We start from the raw sequence: 21,777 nt of genomic DNA, 5'->3' as shown, positions 1-21,777 counted from the left end.
GTCGGTGTCCGACACAGTGTCGGACACGGGACGGCTGATTAGGAGAAGTGTCCGTGCTACCTAGCTTTCTACAATAAGGTCGGAGATTTTTTTTTTCTACAATCGGCTTGGCTTCGGGTCGAATTATTTCGAGATATATTTAGGACTCGGAGTGATAATGAGACGAGACAGTTTGCGACAACTCAAGATCGGCTCGAAAGCTTAACGAGTCAAGCCAAGCAAGCCCGGGCTCGACTCGAAAAGCTCACAAGCCGCAAGCGGTTCGAACTACGTGATTAGATAAGATATTGTTCATGTTGTATAAAAATATTATATTATGATTATATCTTTGTATCATACCTATCAAATGTCCACTAATTTGTCAAATATTTTTAACAATCAATCAATCATCAATCATCTATCTATCTATCTATCTATCTATCTATCTATCTATCTATCTAATCTATCTATCTATATTAATCTATCTATCTATCTATCTATCTATCTATATTAATAAAGGAAGCTTTTTTCGATCGTTTATAGAGAGTCCAGGTTCCCTGAACGACTTTCGACCAATGAAATAAAAGATAATATCTAAATTAATACTTCCTCCATTCAACTCCACTCTACCACTTTGCTTTTTCACGTTCGCCAACGCGTGTTTTACGCGGTAAATATCGTTAGCTACGTATTTGCAAAAATTATAAAAATTAGATATTTTTAATGTACTCGTAAAGACGGATCAAACAAGATCCCACATGAATATATTTTCACTTATATATTGAGAGAAAATCGAGATTGAATGTGCATTTGTGAATAGTGTAAAAAATAGAAATAGGTAGAGTGGAGTTGAATGGAGGAAGTAATTATTAAAATACGATATGGAACCATCAATTAATTAATACGGAATCAATATCTATAATGAAAGATTTTCGAGCAATCAATATTGTTAATGTTATACTCCCTCCTATCCATGGTTTTTTTCCCCTTTGAAGTGGGCACGGGGATTAAGGGTGGGAGTATAATATTGATAAATATATGAGTGAAGTTTGGTAATTGGAGAGAGGTATGAATAATTATGATTAAATATTAATAAAGGTGATGGGTGGGGTTTGGTTATTGGAGAGAGGTATGAATAATTAGAATCAATCTATATATTAATCTCATAAGTGGGCTGCTTACATGGCATCATATTAAGCCACCAAATATGACGTGGCAGCTCATGGTTAAACTAAGTTATAATATACAGCAAATTGTGAATTATGATTTCAGAAGATAAGAGATAGAGAAGCATATTGGATGGATTGGATATTGGATTGACGTCCAATACATCAAATCTTCTTCAAAATCCAATAAATCTTTTCAAATCTTTTCCAAAATCACACCAAAATAATCGTCCAACAATACATCAAATCTTCTTCCAAAATCACAATAAATCTTTCCCAAAATCACACCAAAATAATCGTCCAACAATACATCAAATTTTACAATAAATCTTTTTCAAAATCACACCAAAATAATTCCTAATTTGCTAACCTTAAAATCGTCCAACAATACATCAAATCTTCAAAATCACAATAAATCTTTTGCATCCTTTTACCTTTCACAAATGATATACCATTGATTTTGTGCTGCAAGATAAACAAGGAAACAAAATATTAGGTGTATATTATATTATTACGAGATCACATCAAACAATATTTTTGCATATCACAATATAGGAGTATACGAGTATATTAACGTTGATGGTAAAAATATGAGACTATATAAATTATATTATATTCCTATTTTGATGGTAAAAATATTCCTATTCCTTTCCTATTATATTCCTATTCCTATTCCTGTGAATTATGAATGAATATGAATATATATTTACTTCAAATACTTCACAATATCATTTATACGATTATCACCTAGAAGCCCTTACACAGTTTATTAATTTGGAGATCAAATCACACAAAATATTAGGAGATCATAATCACAATATTATTTATATTTATACGATTATATTTATACGATTATGTATATAAATACATACCAACACACGGTTCATTACTACACACTACCGAACAAAGCATACAAATCTAATATCTAAGCTTAAAAATGGCCCAAAACAACACCCTCACCACATCCATGACCTCAAAGACTACCCCTGTGACATCCACCATCAGTCAACTAAAGCCAAATGTGAGACACCAAACATTGCTTGCTAGAGTGGTCCGCAAATGGTATCGTCCTGAATTTCTTATCCCAAACCAGCATTCAACTATTGAAATTCTTTTACTGGACATTGAGGTAATTTTTTTGCTTAATTTTTGCTAGATTGATATGTTGATAATGGTGATTATTTTGATCTCTAAATTATTGTACAGAAAAATATCATTCAAGCAACGGTGCGAAAACTATTAGTCGACCGATTTGACCCAAGAGTAGTGGAAGGTGTTGCTTATAAAATAACTGGATTTAAAGTGGCTGAAAACAATGGATCAGAGATTGCAACCCCTCAACCATTTCGTCTGTACTTTGAATTTGGCACCTTAGTTTTACAGTCACCGAACTCTCCAATCCCTAGGTATGGATTTTCATTCCAGGAATTCGGTGATATAATTGCCAATGACTCTCTAGACAAGCATTTCATAGGTACGTATTATTACTCATCCATACGACATATGTATGACTCATACGACAATTACAATTAAAAAATGTAACTGACAATTACTTTCAATGAAGATGTTGTTGGCCAGTTTGTTGGAGTCGGAGAACTCAAGAAAACTACAGGGGGCCATCCAATTAAGACGGTCAAACTCGAGAATATTGAGTATTTACTTATATTTTCCTTAATTTCTTTCATATTTATTAAACATAATGCATACACCTAAAATGTCTAACCCAATTATAATTGTAGGAAGGAACAAATAACATGCTCACTTTGGGGAAAATATATTACTGAAATAGATGAGTTCATGAAAACTCAAACAGCATCAAGTGGCCCAACATTCATGGTCATACAGTGTGCACAACGGATTATTTTCCAAGGTCAGTAAACTTTTACTATCCATAAACCAACATACTTTATCTTAAAGCGCGCTAATTTCTATGATAATTCAAATATAGGAGTGCGCATTCAAACCTCAAGATATGCGGCTAAGATTTATATCAACCCAGACATCCCCGAAGTCGATGCTCTCAGAAAAAAGTAACATATTATTAACTCCATTTTTATCCTTTTAACTTATTTAATAATTTAGTGTGTATCTATCAACTTATTTAACGTACTACAGGTTGAATGAGGGTAATGACCCAGTGTCATCTCGCATAACTCAGATCACTGATGAGCATACCGACATTCTCTCCACTGATAATATACTTAGCATCAAGGAAATCAAGAATTGCCAAAGGGTATATATTTTACATACGATTTGACTTTTATCGATATCATATAAATGTATCACCGAATTTACTCTTATTTTGTTAAAACACAAACAAACAGGCTGATGATTATGTGACACTTGCAAGCATTGATGACTTAGAATCGAGCATTGGATGGTACTATGATTCATGCAAGTTATGCAGAACGAAGGTTGAACTCCATCAGGATAACCTTTGGCATTGCAAAAGGAAGCAATGTGATGGTTTTACAAAAGGGTTGAAAACTAAAGTACCAAGGTAAATATGTATATATATATATATAATTTTTAAAATATAGTTTTTTGCTGAATTTGTTTAAGAGTGTAAGCAAATATCTTAACTGCTTAGACAAAATAAAATACACCACTTCAGGAATGACAAGGCACAGACAGATAAGGCTCTTGCCTTCTAATCACCTAGCCTGCAGCATTTACGCTGCAATATCAGAAACTTCAACCAGGTAAAACAATTGCAATGAAGGTCCACAGCACCACACTATTACCCATTTTCACTCATTCATACAAATATAAAACCGATAATCACCCTTCCAGCAAATCATGTTTCATGTTTTCAACTAAATCAAGTTCCATTCTCTCTTCCGACAAATTAATACTCCGTCTATCCCAAAATAATCTTCCTACTTTCCTTTTTTAAGTCATAAAAACCGAAAAATATGTATATATATATATATATATATATATATATTTTTAAAATATAGTTTCTTGAATGAATTTGTTTAAGAGTGTAAGCAAATATGTGTTAATAACATACCTTCTTGGACAGGTACCAAGTCAGATATCATGTTGTTGGGATAGAGAATGATTATGCTGAATTCACCCTATTTGACAACCACATCGCAACTTTGGTGAAAGTGACCGCATCAGACCTTCTTGCTGCACAGGAAAAACCAAAGATACCCGACGAATTAGGCGTATTTATCGGGAAGACGTATGTATTCAAGGTCCGGGTTAAACAGGATTTCAACATTGAACAGAAGTCAAGTAGCTATGCTGTGGTGAGTATGAGCGATGATCCCGAAGTGATAAGCCAGTGGGAGAAGAAATATCAAGCACTCCAGGTATTCAATTATATACAAATAACTCAATACAAATGCTACATTATACAACAAAAATCGTCACATCATTTATATTACTTAGGATTGTTCTAAGCCTGCAAACCATCAGACAAGTACCGAATCTGATCCGATCATCCAGATTGAAGATAATACTGCTCAGATTGAAGATAATATTGCTAGCAGCGAAATGGTAACCTTTACTCCTATTCACATCTCTATTTATGTATTGAAAGTAATTTTAGGTTTACAATTATTTATTTATTTTTGTATTTTTTCAGATTCAGATACACGCATCCTCTGAGACCGGTGAAACTGGTGACACTGACGGTCAATTGCTCGATGTCCAAGATCATACCCCTCCTCTGAAAAGGAAGGTCTCAAGGATGCTAGAAGTTGTCGAAGATGAACACGATGAACCATCTATGACTGACCAAGAATCGGCAACTAAGAAAATCATGAAGATCAAAATGGAGAAGAATTAAGCATCTTTTTAATATAGGTTATAGGTAATACTTATAGAATAAAAGCATGATAATACTCTGCTAATAGGTATTGGTGACATTTATTTTGCTTTGATTTTGGTTCCAGTGTGTGTTTAAGTTTATTGCTCGAACAACTTATTCATGGCTTCACATTTGATGCAGTACTATTGAGATAATTAATATAGATTGATAATTGTGATGATTATTCAAAATTGGAGATTTTTGCACTAAAAGGCATATAAGCATTAATTTAAGAAGATTACAACTCAATGTAAAATATGGAGATCATTGCACCAAAAGGCATATAAAAATATTGACAAACACAATTCGAAATTTTAAACGCTTTGTACCATAAGACAGAAAAAAATTGAACAGGCGACTACGGAGTTTCCTTTTCCCTTACTCTGCTCATTTTCATAAAAAGTCCTTTTTATAATTTGAAACTTTAATCAATTGGCGCAAAAATCCACTTGGACATTAAAAATAATGGAGAAATTAGAGTTGAAAATACTCTCCTCATATATACATAAAAACACTCTCCTCATATATACATAAAAACTTCAAAACCTAATTTGAAACTTAAATCGTTTGCTGTCAAAACGCGCCTGAGCATGAGCCGTATCTTAAATTAGATACTCTGCTCATACAATGGAGTATGGAGAAGACTTTCCCCTCAGTCTGCTCATTTCCATAAAAACTCCGTTTCCGATTTTTTTACAATAATCGTTTGTCGCCTAAAGGAACTTGGACAAAAATTCAGAATGTTGGGAGTATATTTTCCCCTCCAAAACAGAAATTCAATTTGAAAATACTCTTCTCATTTAAATCCCATGCTCATTTACAAAAATTTAAACTTTAATAGTTTGGCACTTGGACAGAAATACAAAAAAATGGAGTGAATATTTTTTCCCTCCAGAACATGGCGTATATTTGCCCTCGAAAACAGAAAATAAATTGGAAAATACTCTCCTCATATACATAAGAATTCCTTTTGCTAATATGAAACATTAATCGTTTTGACTCCAAAAGGCACTTGGACAAAAATTATATTTGAAAATACTCCTCATATACATAAAAGCTTGATTTCCTTAATTGAAAATTAAGGAAATTGGCGCCAAAAGGCACTTCAAAAATTCCAGTTTTTAAAAATATCCAAAATTGAATTTAGAAATCTGTTGGCGCCAAACAAAACTCCATCTTACATTTCAATACTAAGAGCCACCCATATATAAATAAAGAGGATGTCACTCCATTAAACTACACAAAGCTGTACACAAATTATCATTATGGATCCACCTTCATCTGAGCATAGTCAAAAGAAAAGAAAAGACATTGAAAGAGAAACCAATCAAGGTAATCATGATATCAATATTCATATCAAATTCGATATAATATCAATATGTTTTAGTTATCTATGAGTACTATCATGTTACTATGTTTGTTTAATATGACTTACACAGGTGCAAGAAACATACGCCGTTCGCCACACCTATGGCGGAACCACACTAATCGTAGTAGCCATAATAAAAATCAAAATTCTGTCAACCCGAGAGGTAAAAGACTATATTATCTATGTAATTTGCATGAAAATTAATGTTTATATAAATTTAAAATAATGTATCACCATCATATGCCGTCTTCATACAAATAATTTAACTACCGAACAGATTTGTCATCAACATATCCAAATCAACAACTCGCTTCCAACTTGGACACACACCTCAATAGTAGATCTAAAAGTACAAGTAAAGGAAAAGCTCTTATGTCTGGAAACGCTCAGGGTATTTACCAAAATCTAACTTCTATATTAATGTAGACAAAGAACTTTAACCTAAATCTCTATTAATTCGATTGTGTTTGTTTTTCCATATTCTATCATGTGCTTATGACGACATACACAGCTTCAGGAAACAGGCGCCACATTGCCACACCTCTAGCAGACATAAGCAATCTCAATCTCAGAAGCATTAATCAATTCCCTAATTATGGTAACACAAGAGGTGAAAGAATATAATTCATCTACGTCCTATAGAATTATCTTAAGATCATCATAGTGTTTACCTCAATATCATCATTTATGCTTTACCTTCCCATATTGTGTGCTTAGATATTATTTAAGTGACTAACAAAATTTATATGATGTGTTTGAGTAACCAATAAGCAGAGAAGTCACATCCACAATTTCCAACTCAACAAATTGTATCCGACATGAACTCGCAGCGCAATGATAAGTCTAAGAGTAAAAACAAAGGAAAAGCTCTCATAACTGAAAACAATCAAGGTATTCGTGAATACTCTCACTTCTTTACTATTATGATCAAATACTTTCAACTACATTTTTGAATTACCGTATATTTAACATTCACTCTGTTATATACCCCATTTTACACGTAGAACATGTTGGACAATCAGTATTAGAGCTAAACAAATACAATGAGATGGTCTTCAGCTACGTTCCGCTTAATATTCCACTTACGGACCACAATCATGGTAATTATATACATCCTAACGTGAAATTCTGTTAAACTATGATTACAATTATATACATCCAACCTTTTTGAAAATATGTATTTACTAAGATTAGTCATGTTTATGTTTGCAAGCATGTTTTTTATGCTCAAATATATCAAGAAGGAAGAGAAAACTGATCCTTTCAAATAAGAGATCGACAAATGCAAGAGATTCACATCAATTACAGAGTTATCCTTTAACATGTCCATTTCACAGAAGTACTTACGATATAACGGGTCCCTTACATGTGGATTTTAACGGTAAGATCCACTTTTCGTTATAGTTAATAGTTAATGACTAATATGATTGTTTATGTCGTTGACATTATTTACCATTCTTACTGGTGTGCTTAGGAGTATTCAATATTGATACACTAACACGCAAACTTAACGCGAACAATGCAAGAAAAAGGAGAAGTTATATCTTATCTGAAAAGAGATCTGGAAATCCCCGATCTGGTCTCGATGAACTTTCTACTTCATCCACGCCTTTGAGCTGCATTAGCACAGGTACAGTAAAAAAAATAAGTTCCACCAATTGCATATTATGTTATTATCAAAATATCATATTAACGATTGTATCATTTATAATGCAGACGTATTCAATTTGAGTAGCAAAATGAATTGCTCAGGAAACATAAACATGAACATGTTTGCAAACAGTACTCCAACATTCGCAAGTCATTCCGGTTAGACCTAACTTCTCTAAATATAATTCAGTTTTAGTTCTACAATTATTTTTTTTTTTTTTTTGCATTGGAACCATTAACATATAATTATTTATGAAGTCAAACAAAGTCAGAGTAAAAAAAAAAACTTAATTGAGTAACTATAAAAATGATTATAACCGAGTCAGCTAACTACTCTAAATAATATATAGTTTCCTACCTCTTATAGGTTATAACACACAAAGTGTTATCAGTAATTTCAAGAAGCCAACAATGCAAAGCACAGAGGTTATTCAATCACTGATACGAAATCTTAGTTCGTCCTACGAAGAACAGGTGAACAGAACACACAACAATGATGCACAAGATACTGTCAACAATTTTGAGCAACCAACTTTACAAAGCACAGATATCATTCCATCAACTATAGAAGATATATACGATGAGTCGCTGTACGACACGGACAGCGATAATGATGGTACAGTCGACGAAGGTATTTAGCTTAATTTAAACTGTGAACAAATATACATTGAGTTTAACATTAAGTTATATTGTCAACTCTGCTTATTAACATTCCCCTTCACAGCTCTACTCCAAGGTTATTGGGATATCGGAGACCCAGATTTTGAGTGTAAAAAGTGCTATGCACAAATGTGGTATGAAGAGAGAACACCCAAGAGTACCAAACCTAAACAACCTTTGTTCTCAATGTGTTGTAGTGGTGGTAAGGTACAACTACCTTTATTGAAAAAACCACCTCAATTACTCCACGACCTACTAAGTTCTGTACATCCACAAAGCAATCATTTTTATGAGAACATTAGAGCATATAATTCAATGTTCTCCTTCACATCAATGGGTGGCAAAATCGATCATTCGGTAAACCGAGGTCGAGGTCCATACACTTTCAGGATGGGTGGTCAGAATGTTCACCTGATTGGCAGTTTGTTACCAACAAATGGGTCCCGTCCAAAATTTTGTCAACTATACATATATGATACTGAGGAAGAAGTCAACAATAGAAAGGATGCTGCAAGGTTAGCCAGATACATCTTATATTCTTTGAGCTAGCATGAATTTAATCAGTACTCTTTCTAATTTAAATTGTATGAATTGTTTCATAAGCCTATTATTGTATTTTTAATTTTGCAGTTCAGGGGGTGATCCTCAAAGGTTTGATGACGAGCTCATCAATTCTCTAAAATCAATGATCGACGAAAAGAACACGTTGGCATTAAATTTCAGGATGGCTAGAGATAGAATTAGTTCGGGTGTTGCTGGTGACATAAAGATGAAGCTCATTTCCAAGCGAACGACTGACGGTAGAACTTATAATCTCCCAACGGCTTCTGAGGTTGCAGCTCTTATTGTTGGAGATATTGAGAACACTATTGATAAGAGAGACATTATAATTGAGCGTCAAAGTGGCAGATTACAACGTATATCAGAACTGCATCCTAAGTACCTAGCGTTACAATATCCATTACTTTTTCCATATGGGGAAGATGGGTTTCGACTTGGTATCTCACATAGTGATGAATCGATTGCCTCATCTAGCAAGTCAGCTAAACCACATAATGATCTAACATTGCGTGAGTGGTTTGTATTTCGTCTACAAGATAGGCCAATTGATAAGGAGGCCCCAACCATATTGCTTTCCCGACGACTATTCCAGCAATTTTTAGTCGACGGTTATTTAATTGTTGAAGGGCAACGATTAGCATATTTTCGATTTAATCAGCCAAAACTTCGATCAGAGAATTATAATAACCTTGCTAACGCAGCAGCTAGAGGCGAAACAGAAGCTGGGAGTCGCATTATTCTTCCGTCCACATTTCTAGGATGTCGGGGGTACATGAGGGAAACGTATCAGGATACTATGTGTATCTGCAAGTGGTGTGGCTACCCTGACCTCTTTATTACTTTCACATGCAATCCAAAGTGGCCAGAAATAACTAGGTTTGTTAAAAAAAGAGGAATTAGGCCTGAGGATAGACCCGATATTCTATGTCGAGTTTTCAAGATCAAGCTAGATGAGCTTATGAAAGACTTGAAAGAGCGACACATATTTGGACGCACAAGGGGAGGTAATATTACAAATACTTTGTTTTATTACCAACTATTTGTAATTATGCATTATAGTAATATTATATTACTGAAACTTATTACTTTCTGCTCCATTCAATTTGCAGCCGTCTACACTATTGAATTCCAAAAACGAGGTCTACCTCACGCTCATATATTACTGTTTTTACACCGCGACGACAAGTTCCATCAAGCTGAGGAGGTTGACAAAATTATATGTCTTTGAACTCGGGATCAAAGGATGATCCACTCTTTATAATGCGGTCGAGTACATGATGCATGGTCCATGTGGGTTGGAATATCCTAATTCGCCATGTAATGTTGGATCCATATGCTCTAAAAACTTTCCAAAGGACTTTTGTGAAAGAACAACTTCTGATCGTGATGGGTATCCTATCTATAGGAGGAGAGACACCGGTGTTTCAGTCGTTAAAAAGGGACACAAGCTTGACAATAGATATGTCGTCCCATACAATGCGAAGCTGCTTTTAAAGTACCGAGCCCACATCAACATGGAGTGGTGCAACCAATCAAATTCCATCAAGTACTTATTCAAATACATCAACAAGGGATATGATCGCGTCACAGTCCACACATCCTACCAGCGTCCAAATGAACAGAATCCTGGCGTAGTTGATGAAATTCAGCAGTATATGGATTGTCGTTATGTGTCGGCATGCGAGTCTGTATGGAGATTATATGGGTTCGAAATCCATTTTAGAACTCCACCCGTCCAACGACTGACGTTCCACCTGCCAGGTGAGCAACCGGTAGTATTCAATGATGACGACCCAATAGACGACGTCATCAACAGACCCAAGGTACAAAAGAGTCAGTTTCTTGAATGGATGAAGTGCAATGACATATTTAAAGAAGCAAAGGATTTATTGTATAGTGAGTTCCCCACGAAGTTTGTGTGGAACAAAAACACTAAAAAGTGGACTCAAAGAGAGCGTGGGTTTTGTATTGGCAGAATACATCATATCTCTCCATCTTGCGGGGAACTTTATTATATGAGAATTCTTTTGAATTATGTCAAGGGACCTAAAACCTACGAGGACATACGGACTTTCAATGATTTTGTACATCCTACTTTTAAAGAAGCGTGCTACGCTCGAGGGCTTCTAGGTGATGATAAAGAATATGTTGAAGCAATAAAAGAAGCGAGTTCTTTTTGGGGTTACGGTTTTATCTCAGAAAGCTGTTTGTCATATTGTTGACGTCCAACAGTTTATCTAAACCCGAAACAGTGTGGGCTCAGACTTGGGATCTGCTTTCAGACGATATCCTCCACAGGCAACGAACATTATTACAAAATCGAGGTATTTATCCTTTTTTTAACTAAATGATATAGTTTTGTGCAAAGTGTTTATATGTAATAATATGTGATTATGATTGTCTATGTGGTTTAATTTAATGCGTTTAAATAAATTACAAATTCACAGAACTGGAACTAACTCCTGAGGACCTGCAAAATTTTGCATTATGCGAGATTGAATCCTTATTACAGAGTAATGGTACCAGTCTGCGCAGATTTGAAAACATGCCATTCCCTGATTATGAAATGGCTGCAGCACAAGGGAACAAGTTGATAATGGATGAGTTATCATACGATAGAGAGGCCATGCGTGAAGAGCACATGAGACTTACCGCCTCTATGACCGAAGAACAGAGATCTGTTTATGAAGAAATAATGGATAGCATTCTAAATTGCCGGGGAGGTGTTTTCTTTGTGTATGGTTACGGCGGGACAGGTAAGACGTTCATTTGGAAGACCTTATGTGCAGCACTAAGAAGCCAAGGAGAAATTGTTCTACCCGTAGCTTCAAGTGGAATTGCAGCGATTCTACTTCCTGGAGGAACGACTGCACATTCGAGATTTGGTATACCCATTAATATAACAGAGAATTCAACATGTTATAGGATTAAACCGGGTACCGATTTGGCGGAGCTCCTAATCAGGACAAAACTGATCATATGGGACGAAGCGCCTATGACTAATAGGCATTGTTTTGAGGCTCTTGATAGGAGTCTCCGTGATATTATGAGGAATTCAGAGCATGGAGACCCGGATAAACCCTTTGGTGGAAAAGTCGTCGTCTTCGGTGGTGATTTTCGTCAAGTACTACCTGTTGTCCAGAATGGCAGTAGGCAAGATGTCGTTGGCGCTTCAATTAGCTCTTCTCCTCTATGGAATGACTGCAAGGTATATATACGTATTTGATCCTCTACTGTTGTAACTATTTTATAATTTTTTATTTCTTGAATATTATGAACAATGTTTTTTTTTGGCTATTCCGTAGGTACTTAAACTTACAAAAAACATGCGTCTACAAGTTGGATCATCCAATTCAAATGTTGACGAGATAAGGGAATTTTCAGAGTGGCTACTAAAGGTGGGCGATGGATTAGCCGGAGATCCTAATAATGATGGGGAAGTCGATCTAGAAATGCCTAGCGACGTCCTTATCAATGAAGCAACTAATCCTGTTGCATCAATTGTTGATAGTATATACCCATCACTGAAAGAAAATTTAGGTAATCCAAATTACTTGCAGGAAAGAGCAATTCTTTCACCTACTCATGAAATTGTGGAGTTGGTTAATGAGTATGTATTGTCTCAAATTGAAGACGTTGAAAGAGAATACCTTAGCTCAGACGAGATTAGCAAAGACGAGGTGAATATAGGTGTTCATGACCTTTATTCCACTGAATTTTTGAACACTATTAGGTGCTCCGGTCTTCCAAATCACGTCTTAAGGCTGAAGGTAGGCGCTACAGTCATGCTCCTTCGAAACATCGACCAAAGGAACGGACTATGTAATGGTACTAGATTGGTAGTCACTCACCTAGGAGAACGTGTTATCGGAGCTACCGTCATATGTGGGAGCAGACAGGGCGACAAGGTATTGATCCCTCGGATAACATTGTCCCCTTCCGATAATACTAAGTTCCCAGTAAGGTTTGAGAGGAGACAATTCCCTTTGTCAGTTTGTTTTGCAATGACAATTAATAAGAGTCAAGGGCAGTCTCTATCTCATGTTGGTTTGTATCTGCCAAGACCGGTGTTCAGCCACGGTCAGCTATATGTAGCTCTCTCCCGAGTGACAAGTAAAAAGGGATTGAAAATCCTTATTACTGACAAAGACAGGGAGATTTCGCATTCTACAACCAACGTGGTTTATAAGGAGGTTTTTAATAATTTGTAAATTATGATATTTACCATAGTAAGAGCTTTACATTTTCAACTTTTTAATCAAGTAATGAGGATACATTTATAATTTTTAGTTTTTACATTTGGCACCGATCAATAAAATTTGTGTATTAATATTGTATATTGTTTATATGACTTCCTACATCATGTCTACCATAATTATTTCTACTTTAATCGGTTTAACGTAAGCTACTAGCACACATAGTAACAAGAGCAACCACCAAATGAAATACAAGAAAGAAATTCAAAATTTAACAATTAAATCGAACTGATATAAGAGGAACCAATTTACTATAAGAGGAACCAATTTACTGAAAGTAACAAAAAACCCAAAGTAATTATTTGCAAAAATTCCCAAAACCATGGACACTACAGGGTTTTAGTAAACGCTATTCTCTAATTTTTATAGTTCAACTATTCTATATAGATTCATTTTCGGAAAATACGAAGAATACCATGAGATGGGCGGAAAAGCCAAGGAAAGATTAACAGTAAAAATAATCGAATTCTTTCAATGCAATTATAACGACATTTAATAAGCCACACCAATTAAAAAAATCAAGAATTATAAAATCAGATAACACTACTGGCATCACTCTGTTAATTATAATGCCAACAATAAAAAAAATGCATCAGAATTATAATGCCATTCAGAAAGTTAAGTATACTTTTATCGGATGAAAAATACTAATATTAACAATGTTTTTATCAGAATTATAATTTATAATGCCCTATGTATTCATCCATCAGTTACAAATTATCACACAAGTTAAAGCACCACATGTACAAATGAAAAATACATGCTTCATAAAGACGAAACATTATACTAACTCCAATCAAGAAATACGATTGTGCAAAGTAACATTAAGAACGGTAAGTAGAGAGCGATGAAAAATACTTACACAGAGCAAGAAGTTGAACTTTTGAATTTTTTACTGCCATGTCTCTACTTAATTATCTTCAATGCGTCCTTTGCTTGCCTGCAAGATAAATGCTTGATTATATGCAAAATTTCATCTTCGGTTTTTCCCATAATACAAAAAAAATAACAACCAAACTTTTTACTCTAAAATCACACATTAAAAGATATGATTAATAATGATTTATTTTTCTTACCAGGAATAACAATATCACCCAGTCCCAGCACGGAAAACGGTCGTTCAGCAACTCCTCTAGGGAACAAAAGCTGTCGACAAAATGAAATTAACAATATTGGCCTAACCGATTAACTCCATATTAAGAAACAAAGCTATTTTTGAAGGACCTAAGAAACTCATCTTTATAGGAGCATCGATATGATGACTGATGTTAAAGGGGCAGCTGCTGATATCTAGAAGAGCTTAGGTTTCTGCAAGCTCTACCAAATTACACAAATTAACACAACATAAGAGGAAACATTAGATCAATAATGTAATACAGACATGGAAAAATTCAATTTAATTCAAGAGGCTTACAATTTGTCTTGCTGATAGCATAAACACCAGAAAACTGATCCCTGTGATAATTATTTGCCATGACCACTACAAAAAAAAAAAAAAAAAAAAAGATGAAGTTTGTTCATCTGTATATGTCCTTAAGTTGCTAAGTAGTATACATCCTTAAGTTGCTAAGTACTCCATATTTTATTACCTCATTCTTGTGGCTAAAAACAGATTTTAGGACGGGAACAATCTGCATTTTGTTGGTGAAATGAATAATACCAAGCAAATCTTTAAGCTGTTGGAGAGAAACGATGATTGCTATCCCGGCTGTGAAACCAATAAGTGTCGCCTTCGATAGGAAATCTATTATGATACGCAACCTACATTCATGTGATTCCGCCATGGATTATGAAGAAAAGGTTCACCAGTCCATTTTAAAAACAGTAATGAACCAATTATAAAGCTTATAGTTACATAATCATTTGATTAGAGAGGTACCTGAAAAAGCCCAAAGAATGGCACCAGTTTTGAAATAGCCGAGAGAAAGCTTCTCAATAATGGAGGTAAGGATGAGATCTGTCGTCGCGCATGCCGATTGAACCTATTTCGATGGTTTATAAATCAACAGGTATTATGCATGTTTGGCGAGAGAGAAGGGCAAAACGGTGAGACGGAGATGACGATTAATGGCCGGCGGAGGAAGAGCAATCGCCGATTTAAACTCTGAATCGGTGTGAGGGACATGAATCGTTAGGGAGATGAGATGACAGATTTGAGGTGGAGTTTTGTTAGTAGAAGGAAGAGGGTAGGTGAGGAGCAGATGAAAGGACACGGTGGGGAAGATGATAGAGTGGAAGTGGAGTTTTGTTAGGTAGAATGAAGAGGGTAGGTGAGGAGCGGTGGATTAATGTATCTGGATGCGGTTTATTTTTGTTGTTCTGTTTGTTATTCGAAATAGATCATAATTTTACGGTGAAACGATGTTAAAATATAAGACGGTTTTTTAAAATAAAATGATATTAATATGACTAACTGATAATATGTTATGTCAAACGATCTTAAATAAAAAGAGAATCATTAATTATGAAAATGTGAATATATTTTTTTTAATTTTAATTATAAACCTTCTTGCGGTTCAAACCGTCTAACTATACGCTTTTTGAATAGTTGTTTTCCCGGCTTCACGTATTATTTGTTTCCAAGAATTTTTACTCTATATGACTAATACAAGGATAAACGGATTACGTTCTTAATTTATATTACATTTGTCTCAATCATTTATTTACGTTGTTAGACTCTTTATCATTTAATGCAACTTATATGGCATACAAATTGTATACTTAACCATTCTATTTTGTTTCATTTTATATTTATAATAACGATTTTATCAATTATAATCCATTTTTGAGTGTTAACAAATATTAGCCGTATTTTTCTTAACTTACTATAAAACAGCCCGTGAAGTTCACGGGTTTAAAACTAGTTAAATATTAATAAAGTATATAGTGGGGTTTGGTGAGTGGAAAGAGGTAAGAATATAATATTAATAAAAACTTTCTAAACCATCTAATACAATTTGGTGAGTGGAAAGAGGTAAGAATTAAACTTTCTAAAGTGGAAAGAGGAAAGAGGTAAGAATATAATAGCAAGTAGACATGGAAAAATTGACCCGCTCCAAATAACCCGACCTGAATAACTCGGCCTGATACCTGACCTCAAGACCCGAGATTGACTCGAATCTAAATCAACCTGACTCGAATATTTACTGTTGCACACTGATTATTATCTATAAATAATTTGATAATAGTTAACCCAAAAATAACCCGAATCCGAAATGAACCTGCCCCAACCCCGAATTCAAGCCGAAGTCTGTAACACCGAAATTAATCCGACTCGACCCAACCCAACCCAACCCCAATCCGATTAACCCGTTTGATAGGTCTAAATTGGCCCCTAAAAAAAACAAGGGCTTCACTTTCGAGTTCACAATCATCATATTAAACGTTCTGAACATCTAACAACTCAAAAGAGTCGAAGTAGCATCCATTGTTTTTGTTCCGGGTGTAATTCAGGAGGTTTATCAAAGGTTTTAAGCAGCAACTTCCGCCATTTTCTCTTTTCTTTCTCTCACCTAATATTCTAAGTTCAACCCTAATCAGTAATCATTCTACTTTCTATTTGATTTTAATTAATTTTTATTTGCTATAAATTAGGTTTTTTTTTAATTAATTACAATTAGCAGGATTGCGATATGGTACTGAAGCGAGCTCGGGTAAGCGAAAGCGAAAGCGAAAGCGATAGGGAGATGAGTTCTGAAGAAAACGAGTTTTTGAATGAGGTACTAATTTTAAGGAATTATTATTGTAATTATGACAGTTTTGGATGGTTGAGTGAGTTGTTATTTGATATTTTGATTGATTTTTGATTTTGTAGGTTAGTGAAGAAGATGAGGAATTAGGTGCCGATGATGGTAGTTACGAGGACGGGAGCGGTAGCGAAAGCGGTGAGGGTGAAAGTAGTGGGGAAGACGAAGAAGAAGAAGATGATGAGGATGGGGACGGGGACGAGGACGAGGATGAGGATGGCGAGGGTAGGGAATTTGTGATACCGAAAGACGATGAGATGGAGGAACTTGAGAAAGAGTATCGGGATCTTCAAAATAGGGAGGAGTATGTTTTGTTTTGTTCAAGTTTTGATTTTTAGTGTGGAAATTAATTTGTTTTGATTATTAGATATATATATGAGGAAATTGTTGATAGAAAAATTTCATTGTTCGTACTATTTCGTGTGTGTTTGTTTTAGTTATGATTGTTCAACCCCGAGATTGATAGACTGTAAAAGACTAGAAACTGAGTTGATTTGGGGTGGAGAATAATAGAATATCACCTACGATTCTAGTAGAGAATAATAGAAATGGAAATAGAAGTGTTGAAGGAAGATGGTGGAAGTGTTTTGTTTTTATTGACCAAATATTTTTTGGATAGCTACATGAAATGGTGCAAGTAAGCTTATAAATGAAAGCTAGGGATAGAAGGGTACTATAAGAAAGTAAGAAAATAACAAAAATGCAAATTAACTTATATGACTAGTTTGCTGTGTATCAGTAGCCTTCGCGTAGAATGCCACTTGGTTGAAGATGTGTGTGGGTCGTTCTAGGTAGCCTTTGCATAGAATGCCACTTGGTTGAAGTTGTGTGAGGGCTGTTCACTTGTTCTAGGTAGCCTTTGCGTAGACTAACACTTGGTTGAAGATGTGTGTGGGTCATTCTAGATAGCCTTTGCGTCGAATGACACTTGGTTGAAGTTGTGTGTAGAGATGCAAAAGTTATTTGGTGCTCTGTAAGTTAATGAATAGCAAAAGGACTTATTTGGTTGCACAATGAAAAGTTGGAAAATTTCTGTTTTGGTATCTTGAAGTTTTGCTAAATTTCACTTTGGTCGCATGATTCAAGAGAGATTGATATTTACCCATTTCCACAGGGTAACTAGAGGTTTTTGACGGTTTTACAGGCTATCAAACTTTGTTAGCTAATTTGCATGAGCAACAACCTTTGGCTAGCTATTTGATCTTTTTTTAGTTTTTTTGAAACTTAGGGTTTGCGATCCTTACTGGTCTTCCATTTTAACTTTTCGTGATTTTAATGCATCATTAGGAAACTGGTACATACTCTCAAGCGGCACAAGGATGAAGACGTTGTCAAGGGACAGGCTATCAAGAGCCAGAAGGTAGTTTGCATTTATTTATCTGAGCTATTTTCCCAAACGTGCACTGCTCTATACTGTGTCAGTGCTGCTTGTATCTTATGAATAATTTCCATAATGAGCTCATCTATTATGACGCTCTGAAATCTGTGTGCTCTTTGTCAGCTGTTCTTGCCTGATTTGTGCCCTTGTGGCTTATTTGCAACTTTTCGTTTAGTTTGGAATCTGAATGAATCAGATTTTTTGTAATTACTTTGGACGGTCGACGAAGTTACTACTTACTGAAGTCACTGCATATATGTGAATTCTTTTTTCTGCTGATTTTTCAAAGCTCTATTGTCATGCTAGTAGTTTGAGGCTTACTTTATTCTGCCCATCTTTTCAGGCTCTTTGGGACAAGGCCCTTGAGATCAGAATTGTATTGCAAAATCCATATACTAAGTCAAATAAACTACCACAGGTGATTGTTTGTTTCTTTATAATTCTCGCGCCTTCCAGTTTTCTCTGCCCATGTCTGTCCTTGAAAAACACTTCCTTTTCTAATTGATATCCGGCTTTAGATGGTTTTGTTTAAACCTGTCATTGTTCATCCTAGGAACCAATTAGATCATTGTTCTTGGAGTCCGACAAAGCAGTTTCCAGTGGATATTCGGATCTAATTGCATCTTCGAAGAACGCGATAGATTCACTAGTGCAATTGCAAGAGGCATGTTATTGAAACATCTTATTGTTTTGTTATTAAATTTTAACTTCTTTACTCTTGAGCTGTCAAATTGGTGTTGTATATTGATAGTTGGCCATATCTACAATGCAGGCTCTGCTTGACAATAATCCCTCAATTGCTCGAGCCTTTGAAGGTGAGTTTCAGATTGCTTGTGTTTTTTTGTGATAATACCCATTTAATGACAACACTTATCCCTTTATTCTGTAGTTAGTAGTCACATGTAGACTCTGACGAACTGTTACACTACCGAGGAAGCAAGGAAAATTTGGTGATAGTGCATGACTGCATGCTTAGCATTTGTTTTCTGTGGTTCACTTTGAAGTAGTCAGTTGCTGAAATGCATGGAATAGTATAGATGTAATGATCCGTATACGCTTATCAAGTGCTATCTTATCTATAAATGATTCATATAGGGTGTCAGGAGTTGTTCCATAGCATGCGATTCTTTACATTCTATCTTTCAGGAGAGCATGCGATTTCCTTGTTTCTATTGATTTAATCTTTAGCCGCGTTGATGTATATGTGTCATTGCACCCTCTTCCTGGTTCTTTCAATTTTGTATTACATATTAGCTCTTTCAACCATCGTCCTCATGATGGTAGATTAGAAGGTGGATGGTTGTGCTGTGCCATGTTCCCTTTGGCTAGTGCGGTGATATTGATTTTATTTTTAGGAAATTCTACAGTATATCATTGAGTTTTTCGGTTTTCTACCTTGTACCCCTGTTTTTTCTAAAATTTAGGTGGTACCCCTATACTCTCATACTTAGTCTGGAATGTAACCTTAATGATTAATTTCGTTAATGTTTCCATTAAGTCCATCATTTTCCACAACCTTTCTTTAACCTATATTCTTAACCACCAACAATACCTCACCATCCTCCATAAGAGCCATTAGAAACCACTCTTAACAACCAAACAGCCTATATCATCCACCACAAGATCTGCCTAGAACCAAAAACCCCTGCAAATTGGGGGAGATGAGTAGAGGACGAGGGGCTTGGCGTTGTGGTGGATATGAGAGGAGCAGTTGTTACCTGTTTATGGACATGTGCTCATGGTGGTATTTAGGTTGGTGCTTGGCCAGAAAAGTGAAGGAGTTTGACAGGGGAAGGAAGATGATAGTCATGTGAGGATGACGACCCATCTTGCTCCTCCATTGACCAATGGAAACTGGTGTTACGTCACTTAGTAGGTGGTTTTCAAGGGTGATTGAGTGGGGTAATGGATACTTTACTTTTTTTTTATGGGTCAAAGTAAATTAGCAGACCGATTTCACGGTTTAGTTAACTTGGGGACTAAGAAAGCGAGTTCAGGGGAATATGGTATGTTTAATAAAAAGTAGGGGTACAACGTAGAAAACCGGAAAACTTGGGGGGTGCATCATTGAGTTTCCTTTTTTTCTTTTTCTTGTAGTTTTGATAGCGGAATTCTCTCTGTCATAGTTCATCTTTGCTTGAGTAGATTTGGGATAATGAACGCAAGACCTATAAAGATCTAGTCATGCCCATTATGTAATATTGTTCTTGCCATCTTTGGGCGGTGTATGCTTTACTTTCTAGTTTCTACGAATATATACAGTCTTACATATTAACAGTTTAATACATTGTTCTAGCTTTTTAGATAATGTTCCCGGGATTCTTTTAAATCGAACTTTTGTTCATTTTTCTGTTTTGAATGAATGTTTTTAGAAGGTGGCCCTCAGTCATCTCTCGTTTCTAACGGCGAGTTAGAGAAAATCGATGTTGATCAGGAGTGGTTACAAATTTCCCAAATTCAATCAAGGTGATATACGAGTCCCATCAAAGAGTTTTATCTGTTTGCTTTTGGTTGTCATTTATAAATTTCTTTCGCATAATTATATGTAGTAGTTGTTTGTTACGGAAATCGTCATTCAATTTCACACAGAAAATAACTGGGTTGGTATTAGATCTGCATGTGTGCAATCTGTGGATTGTAGTTGCAGACTTGATTTTTGACGTGTTGTGCACAAGGTGACTGGTTGGTGCTGATCTCAAACCCCTCAGATAGTCATTTTGTTTTTTACTTGTGTTCTTAATGATCACAAACACCTCAGATACTCTTTACATTCTTAACTCAATCTTTGTTACAAAAACGTGGCTGATAATGCCCTTAAAATGCATGTCTTTGATATATTGCCCTTTCTTGTATGGTGATTTTATGAACTGTAATAGGTGAGATGTAAGCCGGTTACAGTTGATAAAGTTTGGATTACTATTTGTTATATGATTCACATGATAATTTAGTTTGGTCAGTTTAGGGGTCATTTGCTAGAATACATGATAAGTAAATGGTTTATCAAATTGTTTACATGTTACATTACATGTTACATTAATTTTGACGATTCGTGGCTGGGAGGACTCGAAGTTACTCCTCACTGAATTGTGGCTTTCGTGTTTGTATAAAATGCGATTGACAGGTTGTTGATGCTTTGTTGGGGATCACAGACGAGCTAGTGAGCAAGGAACCTTGGACCTAGTTTTGGCTATT

At 35.3% G+C, this 21,777-nt stretch overlaps 2 protein-coding genes and 1 long non-coding RNA gene across 4 annotated transcripts; 2 read left to right on the top strand and 1 right to left on the bottom strand.

Moving 5' to 3' along the window:
* Window positions 1-1,351: 1,351 nt before the first annotated feature.
* On the bottom strand, window positions 1,352-15,773 carry LOC141592266 (uncharacterized). Of its 2 annotated transcripts, none has more exons than XR_012521095.1 (6): window positions 15,341-15,773; window positions 15,051-15,222; window positions 14,876-14,941; window positions 14,538-14,778; window positions 14,324-14,401; window positions 1,352-1,610 (listed from the first exon to the last, which is right to left on the bottom strand). It is a non-coding gene; the product is annotated as an uncharacterized LOC141592266 (long non-coding RNA). The 2 variants fall into 2 exon arrangements; XR_012521094.1 differs by lacking the exon at window positions 1,352-1,610 and adding an exon at window positions 6,456-7,950.
* Window positions 2,083-5,806, top strand: LOC141593136 (uncharacterized). Its single transcript, XM_074414090.1, has 10 exons — window positions 2,083-2,274; window positions 2,352-2,619; window positions 2,710-2,797; window positions 2,885-3,015; window positions 3,094-3,175; window positions 3,261-3,378; window positions 3,470-3,645; window positions 4,171-4,465; window positions 4,545-4,652; window positions 4,741-5,806. The coding sequence occupies exons 1-10, from the start codon at window positions 2,083-2,085 to the stop codon at window positions 4,942-4,944; spliced, it is 1,662 nt and encodes a 553-aa protein (XP_074270191.1). The 3' UTR covers window positions 4,945-5,806.
* A 1,320-nt stretch (window positions 15,774-17,093) lies between the features above and the next one.
* Window positions 17,094-21,055, top strand: LOC141590177 (uncharacterized). The gene is made up of 7 exons (XM_074410783.1): window positions 17,094-17,180; window positions 17,276-17,511; window positions 18,495-18,567; window positions 18,929-19,003; window positions 19,139-19,249; window positions 19,358-19,400; window positions 20,958-21,055. Exons 1-7 carry the CDS (start codon window positions 17,094-17,096, stop codon window positions 21,053-21,055), a joined length of 723 nt encoding a protein of 240 aa, XP_074266884.1.
* The last annotated feature ends 722 nt before the right edge of the window (window positions 21,056-21,777 follow it).

This window comes from Silene latifolia, chromosome 7 (assembly GCF_048544455.1).
Source record: "Silene latifolia isolate original U9 population chromosome 7, ASM4854445v1, whole genome shotgun sequence".
NCBI classification, from domain to species: domain Eukaryota; kingdom Viridiplantae; phylum Streptophyta; class Magnoliopsida; order Caryophyllales; family Caryophyllaceae; genus Silene; species Silene latifolia.
The sequence above is the reverse complement of the archived record's forward strand: the minus strand, read 5'-3'. Positions and strand labels throughout refer to the sequence as shown.

Excerpts from the sequence above, each read along its gene's own strand:
- LOC141593136 (XM_074414090.1), top strand. The coding sequence starts at position 2,083 with ATGGCCCAAAACAACACCCTCACCACATCCATGACCTCAAAGACTACC. Across the intron at positions 2,275-2,351 it reads TTCTTTTACTGGACATTGAG|AAAAATATCATTCAAGCAAC; the intron begins GTAATTTTTTTG and ends ATTATTGTACAG. Across the intron at positions 3,176-3,260 it reads GTCGATGCTCTCAGAAAAAA|GTTGAATGAGGGTAATGACC; the intron begins GTAACATATTAT and ends AACGTACTACAG.
- LOC141590177 (XM_074410783.1), top strand. The coding sequence starts at position 17,094 with ATGGTACTGAAGCGAGCTCGGGTAAGCGAAAGCGAAAGCGAAAGCGAT. Across the intron at positions 17,181-17,275 it reads AAAACGAGTTTTTGAATGAG|GTTAGTGAAGAAGATGAGGA; the intron begins GTACTAATTTTA and ends TTGATTTTGTAG. Across the intron at positions 18,568-18,928 it reads AGGCTATCAAGAGCCAGAAG|GCTCTTTGGGACAAGGCCCT; the intron begins GTAGTTTGCATT and ends CCATCTTTTCAG.